This window comes from Colletotrichum chrysophilum, assembly GCF_026319265.1.
Source record: "Colletotrichum chrysophilum strain AFK26 chromosome Unknown scaffold_145, whole genome shotgun sequence".
Taxonomy (NCBI): domain Eukaryota; kingdom Fungi; phylum Ascomycota; class Sordariomycetes; order Glomerellales; family Glomerellaceae; genus Colletotrichum; species Colletotrichum chrysophilum.
The window spans coordinates 2,232-12,965 of NW_026517432.1; the positions used below are offsets into that span (position 1 = coordinate 2,232).

The 10,734-nt window shown below is 54.2% G+C and overlaps 3 protein-coding genes across 3 annotated transcripts; 1 reads left to right on the forward strand and 2 right to left on the reverse strand.

Annotated features, from left to right (window-relative positions):
- Nucleotides 1–1,027: 1,027 nt before the first annotated feature.
- On the reverse strand, nt 1,028–2,488 carry COL26b_011593 (uncharacterized protein; the record flags this gene model as incomplete). Its single annotated transcript, XM_053184257.1, has 2 exons — nt 1,028–1,200; nt 1,632–2,488. Coding segments are annotated over 2 exons (1,030 nt in total), but the record flags the coding sequence as incomplete, so codon positions are not given.
- A 3,342-nt stretch (nt 2,489–5,830) lies between these two features.
- On the reverse strand, nt 5,831–8,040 carry COL26b_011594 (uncharacterized protein; the record flags this gene model as incomplete). Its single annotated transcript, XM_053184258.1, has 3 exons — nt 5,831–6,001; nt 6,051–7,771; nt 7,833–8,040. 3 exons carry the CDS (start codon nt 8,038–8,040, stop codon nt 5,831–5,833), a joined length of 2,100 nt encoding a protein of 699 aa, XP_053031775.1.
- Nucleotides 8,041–9,643: 1,603 nt separating this feature from the next.
- YPT5 (GTPase Ypt5) lies at nt 9,644–10,536 on the forward strand (the record flags this gene model as incomplete). Its single annotated transcript, XM_053184259.1, has 5 exons — nt 9,644–9,722; nt 9,781–9,800; nt 9,856–9,882; nt 9,947–10,138; nt 10,189–10,536. 5 exons carry the CDS (start codon nt 9,644–9,646, stop codon nt 10,534–10,536), a joined length of 666 nt encoding a protein of 221 aa, XP_053031776.1.
- Nucleotides 10,537–10,734: the final 198 nt, after the last annotated feature.

The following is a 10,734-nucleotide window of genomic DNA, read 5'->3' on the forward strand; positions in this document are numbered from 1 at the left end:
CAAGATTCTCAACTTCCAAAGGCCACTAGAATCAGGCGCTCATCGCCCGAGTCGGATTGGGAGGTACAGGAACAGGCGGTAAGATCGAAAGAACGACCGGAATCCCGACCAGCCCCCCCGTCGACGCAAGAGTTGGCCTGGATGAAGACGACACGCTTGTCGTGGATCGTGTCGTCGTAGGTGTCGTCCTCGAGGGACTGCTGGAGCTCGCGGCTGGTATCGTTGATGGCTTGGTTGAAGAAGTTGACGTGGTTGACGACCTGAGCGAAGAACTTGGTATGGCTGACGTTGCTGGGGTAGCTAGGTTCGGCGGTAGGCTTCGAGAAGTGCTCTGGTCATTGAAGCCCGGCATGACGATCGGTGCTGCTCTCGGGGTTGAGACTGTAGACGACGAATTTGTGAATCGCAACGAAGAGGACCCAGCAGGTATGTTACTGGGTGTCGTTGTGGTTCGGGGCACCGAGAGGCCTGCAATACTTGTCGAAGACGCAGTCAACCGAGTGGTCAAAGACGTAGCCAACCGAGCAGTTGAAGTGCTTGAGATGGATGACCCTGGCAAAACCTGTACAACTGGGTATCCATAAACTGAGAACTTTGTACCAGCATTGCGCCCGCCGCAACGGGCGGTGCGATTCCCTTCGCACACGATCGTGCAGAGGCTTTCATCGACAAGGAGGGATCGTGGCGGGGCCATAACGCCACCCGTCTGGCAGAGACAGGAAATCGAAAACATCAGCAAGAATGGCGCTGCTAGCCGGGCGCAGGCGGCTTGACATGCAGCTGGATCGCCACCAGCAGAGTTGACTCCTACGTAACGGCCTTGATACTGAAGGTCGTTGTCATAGCAGCCGAGGTAAGAGTACGGGCTCGCAGGAGACGGTAAGGTGTTGGCGGTTGTTCTTGTGGATGAGGACGTTGCGGACCTCACTGTTGTGGTGGATGTAGACGTTGAGGACCTCGAAGCCAGAACCATGCTGTTTGGGCTCGTAGAAGAGATCGAGGTTCTAGAAATGGCCGGGCTTTGGACAGATGAAGAGGCTGCCGAAGACCTCGATATTGTAGAGATGCTCAAGCTCCCAGGTGCTATCAATGATGTCGGGACTGGGCCTGGGGTGAACATGATAGGTCCTCGCGTAGAGGCCCCAGCCGAGGATAGCGCCGATGCTGATGTACTTGCCAAAGACCCTTCCGGAAGATAATCTCCGTACAAAACAGAATAGAAAGTATTATCCTCGAAGTTTCTTCGGCCGCAAGGGGAAGCGGGGTTGTTCAGGCAGGGCCCAGCGCAGAAAGAGTCGTCGACCGGAGGGTTGTTTATGCGGAGATATTGGGGATTTCCACAGTAACATACTGTTCCCACCAAAGTGACAAAGTGAGATCGCAAACGATCCAAGCATCTTGCTTGACACGCAGCTGGGTTGCCGAGGATGTCGCCTTGCAACGTGAACACGTCCGTGTTATAAATACTTAGCATGTAATAGCATCCGACGTAGTTGTATGGAGGCAAGGGGTCTGGGAACAAAGATGCCGAAGGCGACGCAGATGACATTGAAGTCCTGGTAGAGGTGAGTCGCGATGCCGTGGAGGGCAGTGTATTTGACGATGAGACACCTGGCTGTCTACCACCGTACACGGTGTAGAACAGCCCCGAGGCTGAGCCACCGCAGGGAGAGCCAGGGCTATTGCGGCAGGCAATGCTGCACTCTGAATCAGCTGCAGGAAGACCTGGTGGTGCGTTGATGCCAGCACTCGCAGGCTGGCAATAACACGAGTCAAATAGCATCATCAGGAACGGCGACCCGGCAGCATCGCACGCAGCCTGGCACGCTACCGGATCACCGACTGCAGTGCTTTGAAACTGCCAAATTGCACCCGACTGGACGCTCACAAAGGAGTAGCACCCGAGGTATGAGTATGGAGGCCGAGGTACCGGGACCAGAGACCTGCTTTGAGGTATCGGTGATGTTGACGATGAGGCCAACGTGCTGATGCTCGACAACGTGGTCACCGAGGGTCGTGTGCTGCTAGTCGACGACACGCGCGGGCTGAAGGATGCTCTGGGACCGTACTTCCCGTACACCGTGACATACCTCCCAGCATCCGTATTGGACAATGTGCCACACGGGGCGTTGGGGTCCACGAAGCACGGCGTGGTGCAGAAGGAATTGTCGACCGGAGCGCCACCCGGCTGGTGGATGTCGAACTCGAACTCGCGGACCTGGCAGTAGCAGTATGTGCCATACATGAAGACGTAAGGCGCATGAAATTGCTGATCACAGCCGATTTGGCAGTCGACTGGGTTGCCATTATTGTAGCCCGTGGCGATGTTCGGTATGTCGTATGCCCCGATGGCGGTTTCGGCAGTGTAAGGATAGCATCCCAGATAGTAGTATGGTGATTGTTCCACTGGCGTGAGGACGGTTGTGCTGGTGATGGCAATTATGCCGGTGGGAAGCGCCGCAAGGGAGAGGAGTGTTGATACGCGCATGTTTGGGAAAGAGTTGGGGATCTTTGGGTGATGCGATTACTCAAGGTTGGCGATGTCAAGAGCTCTGACCGAATGAATGGCGCAAGTGAACGATGCATCAAAGTCCGCTTCAATACAAGCACGACTTGGCACTTTTGAAAAGGATCACGGGTAGTCACACATGATAAAGGCACAGGCGGGGGCTGAACACGCTATCTGATGTTGCTGTTGATGTCTCGACTTGGTATGCTTGGCGTACAGTTTTAATCGCCAAGGTAGGGTCCAGATCTGCTGATATCTCCAATCTACCGGCACTTTCCAAGGCTGAAGAAAGCTGAGGAATGGGTATCAATTGCAGGGCTGAGCGGAGACGAATCACTGCTTAAGATATGGCTCATGTCTTAGACATTAGACCCCGAAGATCACGGTAAGATGTTCAACAGAGTGCCTGAAGTACGCCTAAATCATAGCAGGTGCAAACTTTCCCAAGCCTCGAGTTCCTCCGGCTATCCCTAGGAAATGTTGTATGGCTTGTTGAACTCGCCATAAATGTGTGTTCCTAAAGTAGACAAAGTATTGAGTGACCGTTTGTTTGAAGACTCGTATGTCCAGGTAAATGACTTACTTATATTTGGATCGACACCAGGTCATTCTCCTTCAGAAGGGGTTATTGCACCGGAAAAAACCTTGAAATAAGACAGTGTTCCTCCTTGATTGCCTCAATTGAGCGACGAGAAATAGAAGCTCGTTTCACAATTGTGCTCAAGATGAACATCGGCTTGCCGCAGGCTTTGCAACACCCAGGCCCTCCGCTCAAATCTTGCAACAGCAGTCTTCATTTCGGTATATCTACCGTCCTTCTCTCCTAATCTCTGTTTGCATTGGTGTATTCAGTTGAATGGCAAGCTTTCAGCACGGATCTATATTGGATTTCCGCAACATTGCACTCGGGGATGGGTGAAGACTGGACTCAACCTCAAGTCACTGATAGCTTAGGGCTTCTCTCTGTCTTTTTGTCAACACCCACTACTCATGCCCAGTAACGTCTGGCAGATTCGCCTGTATCTAAAAGACCCGAAGTGACTCGTCACTTACCACTTTATATGACACGGAACCTGGACTCTTCCAGGACGGACGAGCAATTTCGTTGTCGCAACAGTGGCCGCAATGCCTCGTGCCCCGACCAGCTAGTTTGTACGTGCCTTCTACCTCTTATCTCACAGCTTATCCCGATTCACGCTATACAAACATGGTATGGTGACCCAACAAAAGCTTCTCAGACCAAGATAAGAAGTCTGGCTTTTACTTGTTGTCGTTAAGTCTGAATTCACGAGGGCCGCTGTCGAAAGTCTCGTCATCGATGTCGTACCTCAACAGACAAAGCGACAAACATCAAAAATGCTCCCGCGAACTGAGATGAAACACTTGGGAGACTCGGACGGGAGAATGCAGCGGATGACGCCGACGCCGAGACTGCCTGAAGTACAAAATTGCCTCGGGCGAGTGACACAGTCTCACTAACACTGACGGCTCGTAGGGAGAGGGCTCCCAGAACACTGGCACCGTAGATGTCATGGCAAGTCTCCACGCAGGGAACATCTGTTTGATCAGAGAAGAGACCTTTAATACGTGTACGTCCAAATAAGTAGCCTCAAAGGCAGTTCAATTGCATCTTCGTGCAGAAAGACTGCCTCAACAACGCGCCTCGTAACTTAACGTTTACAAGTGCTCAGTAACGGCTCTCCAAACAGTACAAGCCTATTAATTCATACCAAAAGAGAAGAAAATAAGAGCTAAAGCAACCAGTTATGATCGAAAGCATTATTTCTTTGTGACTTGACACCGGCAATAATTCCATAATATACGTAGCCCCAGTCATGCTAAACCTCACGTGTACACTTTGAATGCGCGTAGCGTTTCTCTCCCTCGCAAGCTTTCCGTCGTCCGGCTTCTCCGTCGTACGAGTGAGAAATTCGTATTCAGCCAGATGTCATGCGCCCTTGATATCAACATTCTGCTCGTATCTAGCACCTCTCCGGTGTTGAGGCCCGGTGAGCTCAGTGACTCCGACATTCAAGCCCCGGAGATGTAGTGTCACCTAACGTCAACAGAGTGCGATTACTCGCCCACAAAACTCCATAGTAAGATGCCTTTTAATAGTTGAGCGTCCATATATGAACTGAGCCCGAAGAAATCGTGAATCGTTGCCGTCTCTCTAAGCCAGACTACGTGGCCCCGATCGAGTCCTCCTCCATGAATTCCCCAGAACAAGGCACACGCCATCATTTTCTATTTAAAAAAGCGCATCTGGAGCAGCGAGAGAGGTTCTACGGCAATCGCATTCTGCCACTAGATAGCGTTTTGAAACTTTGAAGACACAGGGCATTTAAATGTATTCGTAGGTACTCAGAAAACTCATATCCGCGACTAGCATCTCCAACCCAGAACCCCATTTCCCTTCCCCATCACCATCACCCGTCCTCGTTCCCAACGTATTCAACCCATTAAGCCACAACACCAGCCTCCCAGATGCAGATGAGATTAGGAAATTGTGTACACTCACGTCGACCCTTAACAGTATGCAAATTTGCCCCGCCAGACTCGACAAGATCCCAACATCGCACACCCCCGATGTTGGCCTACCTTCCCCATCGCCATTCCGCTAAACCACAATATATACCAAAACGATATCCAAACTAAACTTTCCTCCATTGAAAAAAGTTCGGTTGTCATAGCATATAATGTGGTACCTGCATCGTCTCCCCCGCGCATGGACAGACAATGACGTCAGAAAACGTCGTCGGGGAGTCAAGTAAAAAGCACAGCATACCTGGCCCTTGAGGTCAGCAGAAGGTTTTCAACCATCCCAATTGTACCACCGCTCATTTCCGCTGTCATCCAACATCATACCTCGGTTTTTTTTGGTGTATTCGAACAAACGTAATCTAGTAGCCACAGGCACCTCACATGTTCCGTTTCAATGACTCTCACACTGCTCTTTATGTGCATCGACCCAGAATGAAGCGCACTATGAACGCCAAGATTGGTTCAGAGAGGCCACCCCTCTCATAACTGTTGCGTCACACAAACGAACCAGATACCAGAACAAGAAAGTAGTTGTATTATTCAGTTCTAGCAGGGCACATTCTTTCACAAAGACATCTAGTCTATGCCAATGCCTCTAAACTCCCTGCTAAAGTATTCCTCAAGAACCCATGACAAAGGGGATATCAGGCCTGTCCTCCCAAAATGGCCTAGGCGGTATATCTGTGCTGGTTATGATCCAGCACAATGAGCAAATTAAAAAAGGCGTGTGAAGCGACTTTTGCACGTGAAGCTAATAAGACGATTATGCAGAAGAGTCTACTCAATCCTCTTCTTACCCTCTTCAGCGTTAGAGTATCTTGCCGTGCTGAGGCCACGCTCATGACGGGCAACAAAGGAACCCAGGACTGAGTCCTTGCGGGCCTTGGACATGTGCTCGTTGTAGCCCTCAAAGGCCCAGGGCCTGGGGTTCAGCTTGGGCCAGTTTACCTAGGCAGTGTTAGTTATTGGCCAAAGTCTTCGAAAGGAGGGGACTTACATAGAGCATGCCGTGACCAAAGATGAAGCTTGAACACCAAGCAGCAACAGCCAGCCAAAAGAAGATGAAGATGCGCATGGTGACGGTAGCTTCGGTCTTGGTGAAGAGACCGACGAAGATGAGGAAGAGACTGAAGGCGAGGAGGTAGGGTACGGATTGGATGAGAATGGGGCGGCGGTCAGCGAAGATGAGGGAGCTGCCGATGTTGGCGGTGCCTGGCAAGTAGACCCCGAGGAAGAGATCAAACGAATCTTGACGGGGGCCGTCGAGGAAGTTGTTCTTGAAGTAGCGGGTGACACCGATACGGGCATCCTGAAGAGCACCCATCTTTGTGCGGACGCCAGTACGAGTGACGTCTGTCTTCATGGCACCAGTGCCAGAGTAGGAGTTCGAAACGACATCGGCGTTGTCGGCCCAGAGGTTGCGGAACATGTGCTCGAAAGCCGGGTCCTCATCGCGGAATGAGGAGCCACGGCTCATGAGGCCCATCTCCTCAAAGATGCGGTCAAGCATGTGGCGGGCGAACATGGACTGAACGACGTTGGTGCGGTCGAGGCAGTCCATGCAGTTGGTGCGCATGACGCTGGTCTGGTAGCTGCGGGGCTCGAGACGGCCATCGTTGGCACCGGGCATGTCGACAGCGCGGAAGTAGCCCTGGGCATCAAGTGCCTCCTTGAGCTTCTCAATGAGAGCATAGGCACGGTGCATCTTCATGCCCTTGGTCTCGTGGTGGTAGTCGAAGTAGATGTAGTGAAGACGATCGAACTCGACGGCGCGCTTCTCAGGCTGGATCGTCGTAAACTTTTCGTTAGTGTGGCTGTCGCCTTCAGTGCGCTCCTTGGGGGTTGAGATGAGCTTCTCGACCATCTGTTCGTATGAGTTCTTCACACGCTGCTCGCGGCCCTTCTGGTTGACCAGGTTGATTAGGTAGTTGTCGCCGTACAGGCGGATCTGCTCCTCAAAATGCGCCTTGGCCGCAGGGAGGGCGCTGTCGATGCCGCGGACCTGCAGCTTCGGGACGTAGCGCAAGCTGTTGATCTCGGCCCAGTAGGTGGGGACACTGCCACGAGTCTGGACGTAGGACATTATCTGCGTATCCTGGCCGCTGGCGCCGTACTTGCCACTCTGCATATCGGCGCTGCCAGCAAAACCTCCCATACCACTGCCCGAATCATTGAAGATGGTGATCTGTTCGGTCTCGTTGTAGTTGGCTGCATGGCCCTCGTCGTCGACACCTCGGGTGAAGTATCTGGTTCCGCCGCGGTGTCTCGATCTGCGCGAGATGAGGGTGACAGTGACTGGCGTTCCCTTGAAGGTCGTAGGCTTGATCTCGAGCATGCCGAAAATGACGGGGAGGATGAAGGGGTCGGCGCCGGCCTGGGGCCCTGCTTGACCTCTGGCGCCGCGGGTGCGGAAGTCGATCAGGTCGGACTGGAGGAAGCGGTTGAAGAAGAAGCGGTCGTCGGCGCGCTGCCACAGGGGGAGGGAGGTGTCGGCGGAGGCCTGGCGCTGGAAGGAGTTTGTGAGGTCGATGGAGTAGGAGAAGTACATGGGGCCGTTCTTCATGAAGGTGTCAAGCAGGCCGATGAAGGTGTCCTCGTCGGGGTCGCGGATCTGGCGCTCGCGCATGGGCAGGATCTCGGTGGTGATGACCTTGTAGACCATGTGGCCCTTGAGGCGGCCCATGGGCTGGGCCTTTGTGATTACAATGACATACTTGTCTGTCGCAATCGTCGAGTCAGTGCAGTGTTCGTTGGGAAGCTTGGGTGGCTACAGGCATACCGAGTCTAAGCTGGATGATGCCCAGAATACCAGCGATACTCGAAACTCGGGAGACTCTCTTGCCCAGGCCTGCATCGCCGAGGCGCAGGTCGCCGGTGGGACGGTCGATGACCAAAGCCGGGGCATCGGGGGAGGAGGGCGAAGTGAAGATGTAGGAATCGGGGGCGACTTTGACGTTGATGTCGCGGTAGGGGAGAGTGGGTGCCATGGTGTCGACGGCAACGGGTAGACTCGAGAAGAAGAGGAGAGTAGAAGAGGGTGGTGAAGCAAGAGGGAGAGAAAGGAGCGAGCGAAAGGATTAGAAAGTTGGGAGTCTTGATGCCCGTAGGATCGGTCAACGAAGGTGGGCGTTGGCGTTGTCGGCGATCGCAAAAAAAGAGAGCAAGAACCCAGAGCCGTGAGCCTTGAGGACAGCTGGAGCTTGAGGCTTTGGTTGGCTGGCGAGGAGTGGCTGTCGTCACTTTGCAGGCGCAGTTCCCTTTCGCAGGCAGGTCCCTACCTCCTTACCTCATACCAAGCAGGACCCTCCACGGCTAGGAGGCGAGAGAGCTCCCTTGGCGGGTGGAAGGGGCAGCCGGGGAGGGACAGTGGACTGCTGCTGCTGCTGCACCTCAGTCGAGTTCCAGCTTCAAGGGTGCTGCTGCACTGACAGTGGACTGCCTTCGATACAGTGCACCGCTGGTCGACAGGGTACGTACCTCCTGGATGTCCGGCTTGTGAAAGAGGGGCACAGATCACAGAAACGAAGCTCTGAGCCAATAAAAACACACAATAGACTCGGCATCACATGGCTTACATAACGCATCTCTTCATGTCACTGGGTCGGCTCTGCAATTACACGTGGTACGTACCTGAAGATTGGTACCTGATGGACGATGATGTGGGCGGCGTGGACAGTGAAGGGGCATTGGACGCTCACCACGTTCACCTCACCAGCATAGCTCCAGGACGGTACACCGGAAGACTGGAGCTCAGCAAGGAGGCCGCGGACAGCTGAGGTAATAAATCAACGCCGTCTGCCACCAGCAGGACGCTAAGCTGCCTGAGGTAAAACGTGCTGCAAGAGGTGCTCTGAGCTTCCAACCGAAGTACCCTCAACCAATCTGCTGCAGCAAGATACCTGCGGCAGTAAGGTCATCATAACGGACCGGACAAGCAGGGGATTTGGGCTATCGGGGTCACTGGAGGCCCCGTCCGTCTTGAGAGCTGCACCTGACAGCACTGCGCCGTCGCTTCCTCTGCTCTGCTGGAGGTGCCCGGTGCCCGGTGCCCAGTCCAGCCAGTGTCGGCGTCAGTGCCAGTTCCATCCATTGCCTTCAGACAGAGAGGGACCCCCATTTCATTTGCAGTGCAGCCAGTGTCCCAGTGTCCCAAGAGCCTGACGTGTGCAACGTGCCCGCCCACCCATTCATCATCGAGCTTCACCACCCCCAAGGCAGTCACATTATTCCAGGACCCGATTTACTTGCCATCGACTCCTTCTGACTGCCTGCCTTACCTACTACGCCAACCTACCTCTCTGTCTCCCACCTCTCGCCTCATCCACCACCCCACGCCGCGCAATCACCATTTCGATCCACGATACCACCGTTGCTTTGCGACCGACGCTGCTTTGATCGATCGTGCCCCCCGACCGACACCACCCATTTCCCCCATTTCCGTTTCGACAAACGTCCGCTCCGCCAGCGACCCAGTCCGGCGACATTCCAGAGATCGGCCCCCAGTGCATCCTATCCGTCTGCGAGGTCCATCCACCTTGAAGCTTTCTGCAGCCGCCCACCTCTCCCATCCAAACCTTCACATCGCTCAAAATGTCTGCCCGAGGTCCTGGTGCTCCCGGCGCTCGCGGCATGAACACGCGCTTTGCGCAGTTCAAGCTGGTCTTGCTAGGTATTCTATCTCCGTCGATACCTTCTTTTGAATCGCTGGGCTAACTGTGATGATGCAGGCGAGTCCGCTGTTGGAAAGGTACCTCTTCGGAACCCAAGGAATTGCTGCCCATCATGCTAACGTGTCCCCCCAGAGTTCCATCGTCCTGCGATTCGTCAAGGTATGTTGTTGATACCCGACGTCGATATCTTCAGAAAGCATCCCGCTAACGTCCGCCTCCATAGGACCAATTTGACTCTTACCGCGAATCTACTATTGGTGCTGCTTTCTTGACGCAGACCATCTCCCTCGACGAAAACACCACGGTCAAGTTCGAGATCTGGGATACCGCCGGCCAAGAGCGCTACAAGTCCCTCGCCCCTATGTACTACCGCAACGCCAACTGCGCCGTTGTTGTTTACGATATCACTCAATCTGTACGTCAAATGGCATGCAACAGCCGGAAACCGGAGGCTAACAGATGCAGGCTTCGTTGGACAAGGCAAAGGCGTGGGTCAAGGAGCTGCAGAGACAAGCGAACGAGAACATCATCATCGCCCTCGCCGGAAACAAGCTGGATTTGGTCAACGAGCAGCCCGATAAGCGAGCAGTTTCCACAGCAGACGCCGAGGCCTACGCGCGCGAGGCCGGACTCCTCTTCTTCGAGACGTCCGCGAAGACGGCCGAGAACGTCAAGGATCTTTTCACGGCCATTGCCAAGAAGTTGCCGCTCGACCAGGCCGGCCCTAGGCATGCTCGGCCAGGACAGCGACAAGGCGTCAGCCTCCAGCCCGAGACCCCCGGCAGCAACGTCAGCGGGCCCTGCAGCTGCTAGATGAAGACGACGCAAAGGATATCACATACCAGACGAGCCAGAGGACCGGAGAGAGAAGGGTATTTTTTTCGGTTTCAGGCAGATTCCTGCCGACAGACTGCCCCAGGCGACCCAGCGGCCAAACACCACCCACAAACATGCACGTATATGACGGCGTTTTGGCTGGATGAGGTCGGACAGCGTTGTCTTGCACCCTAC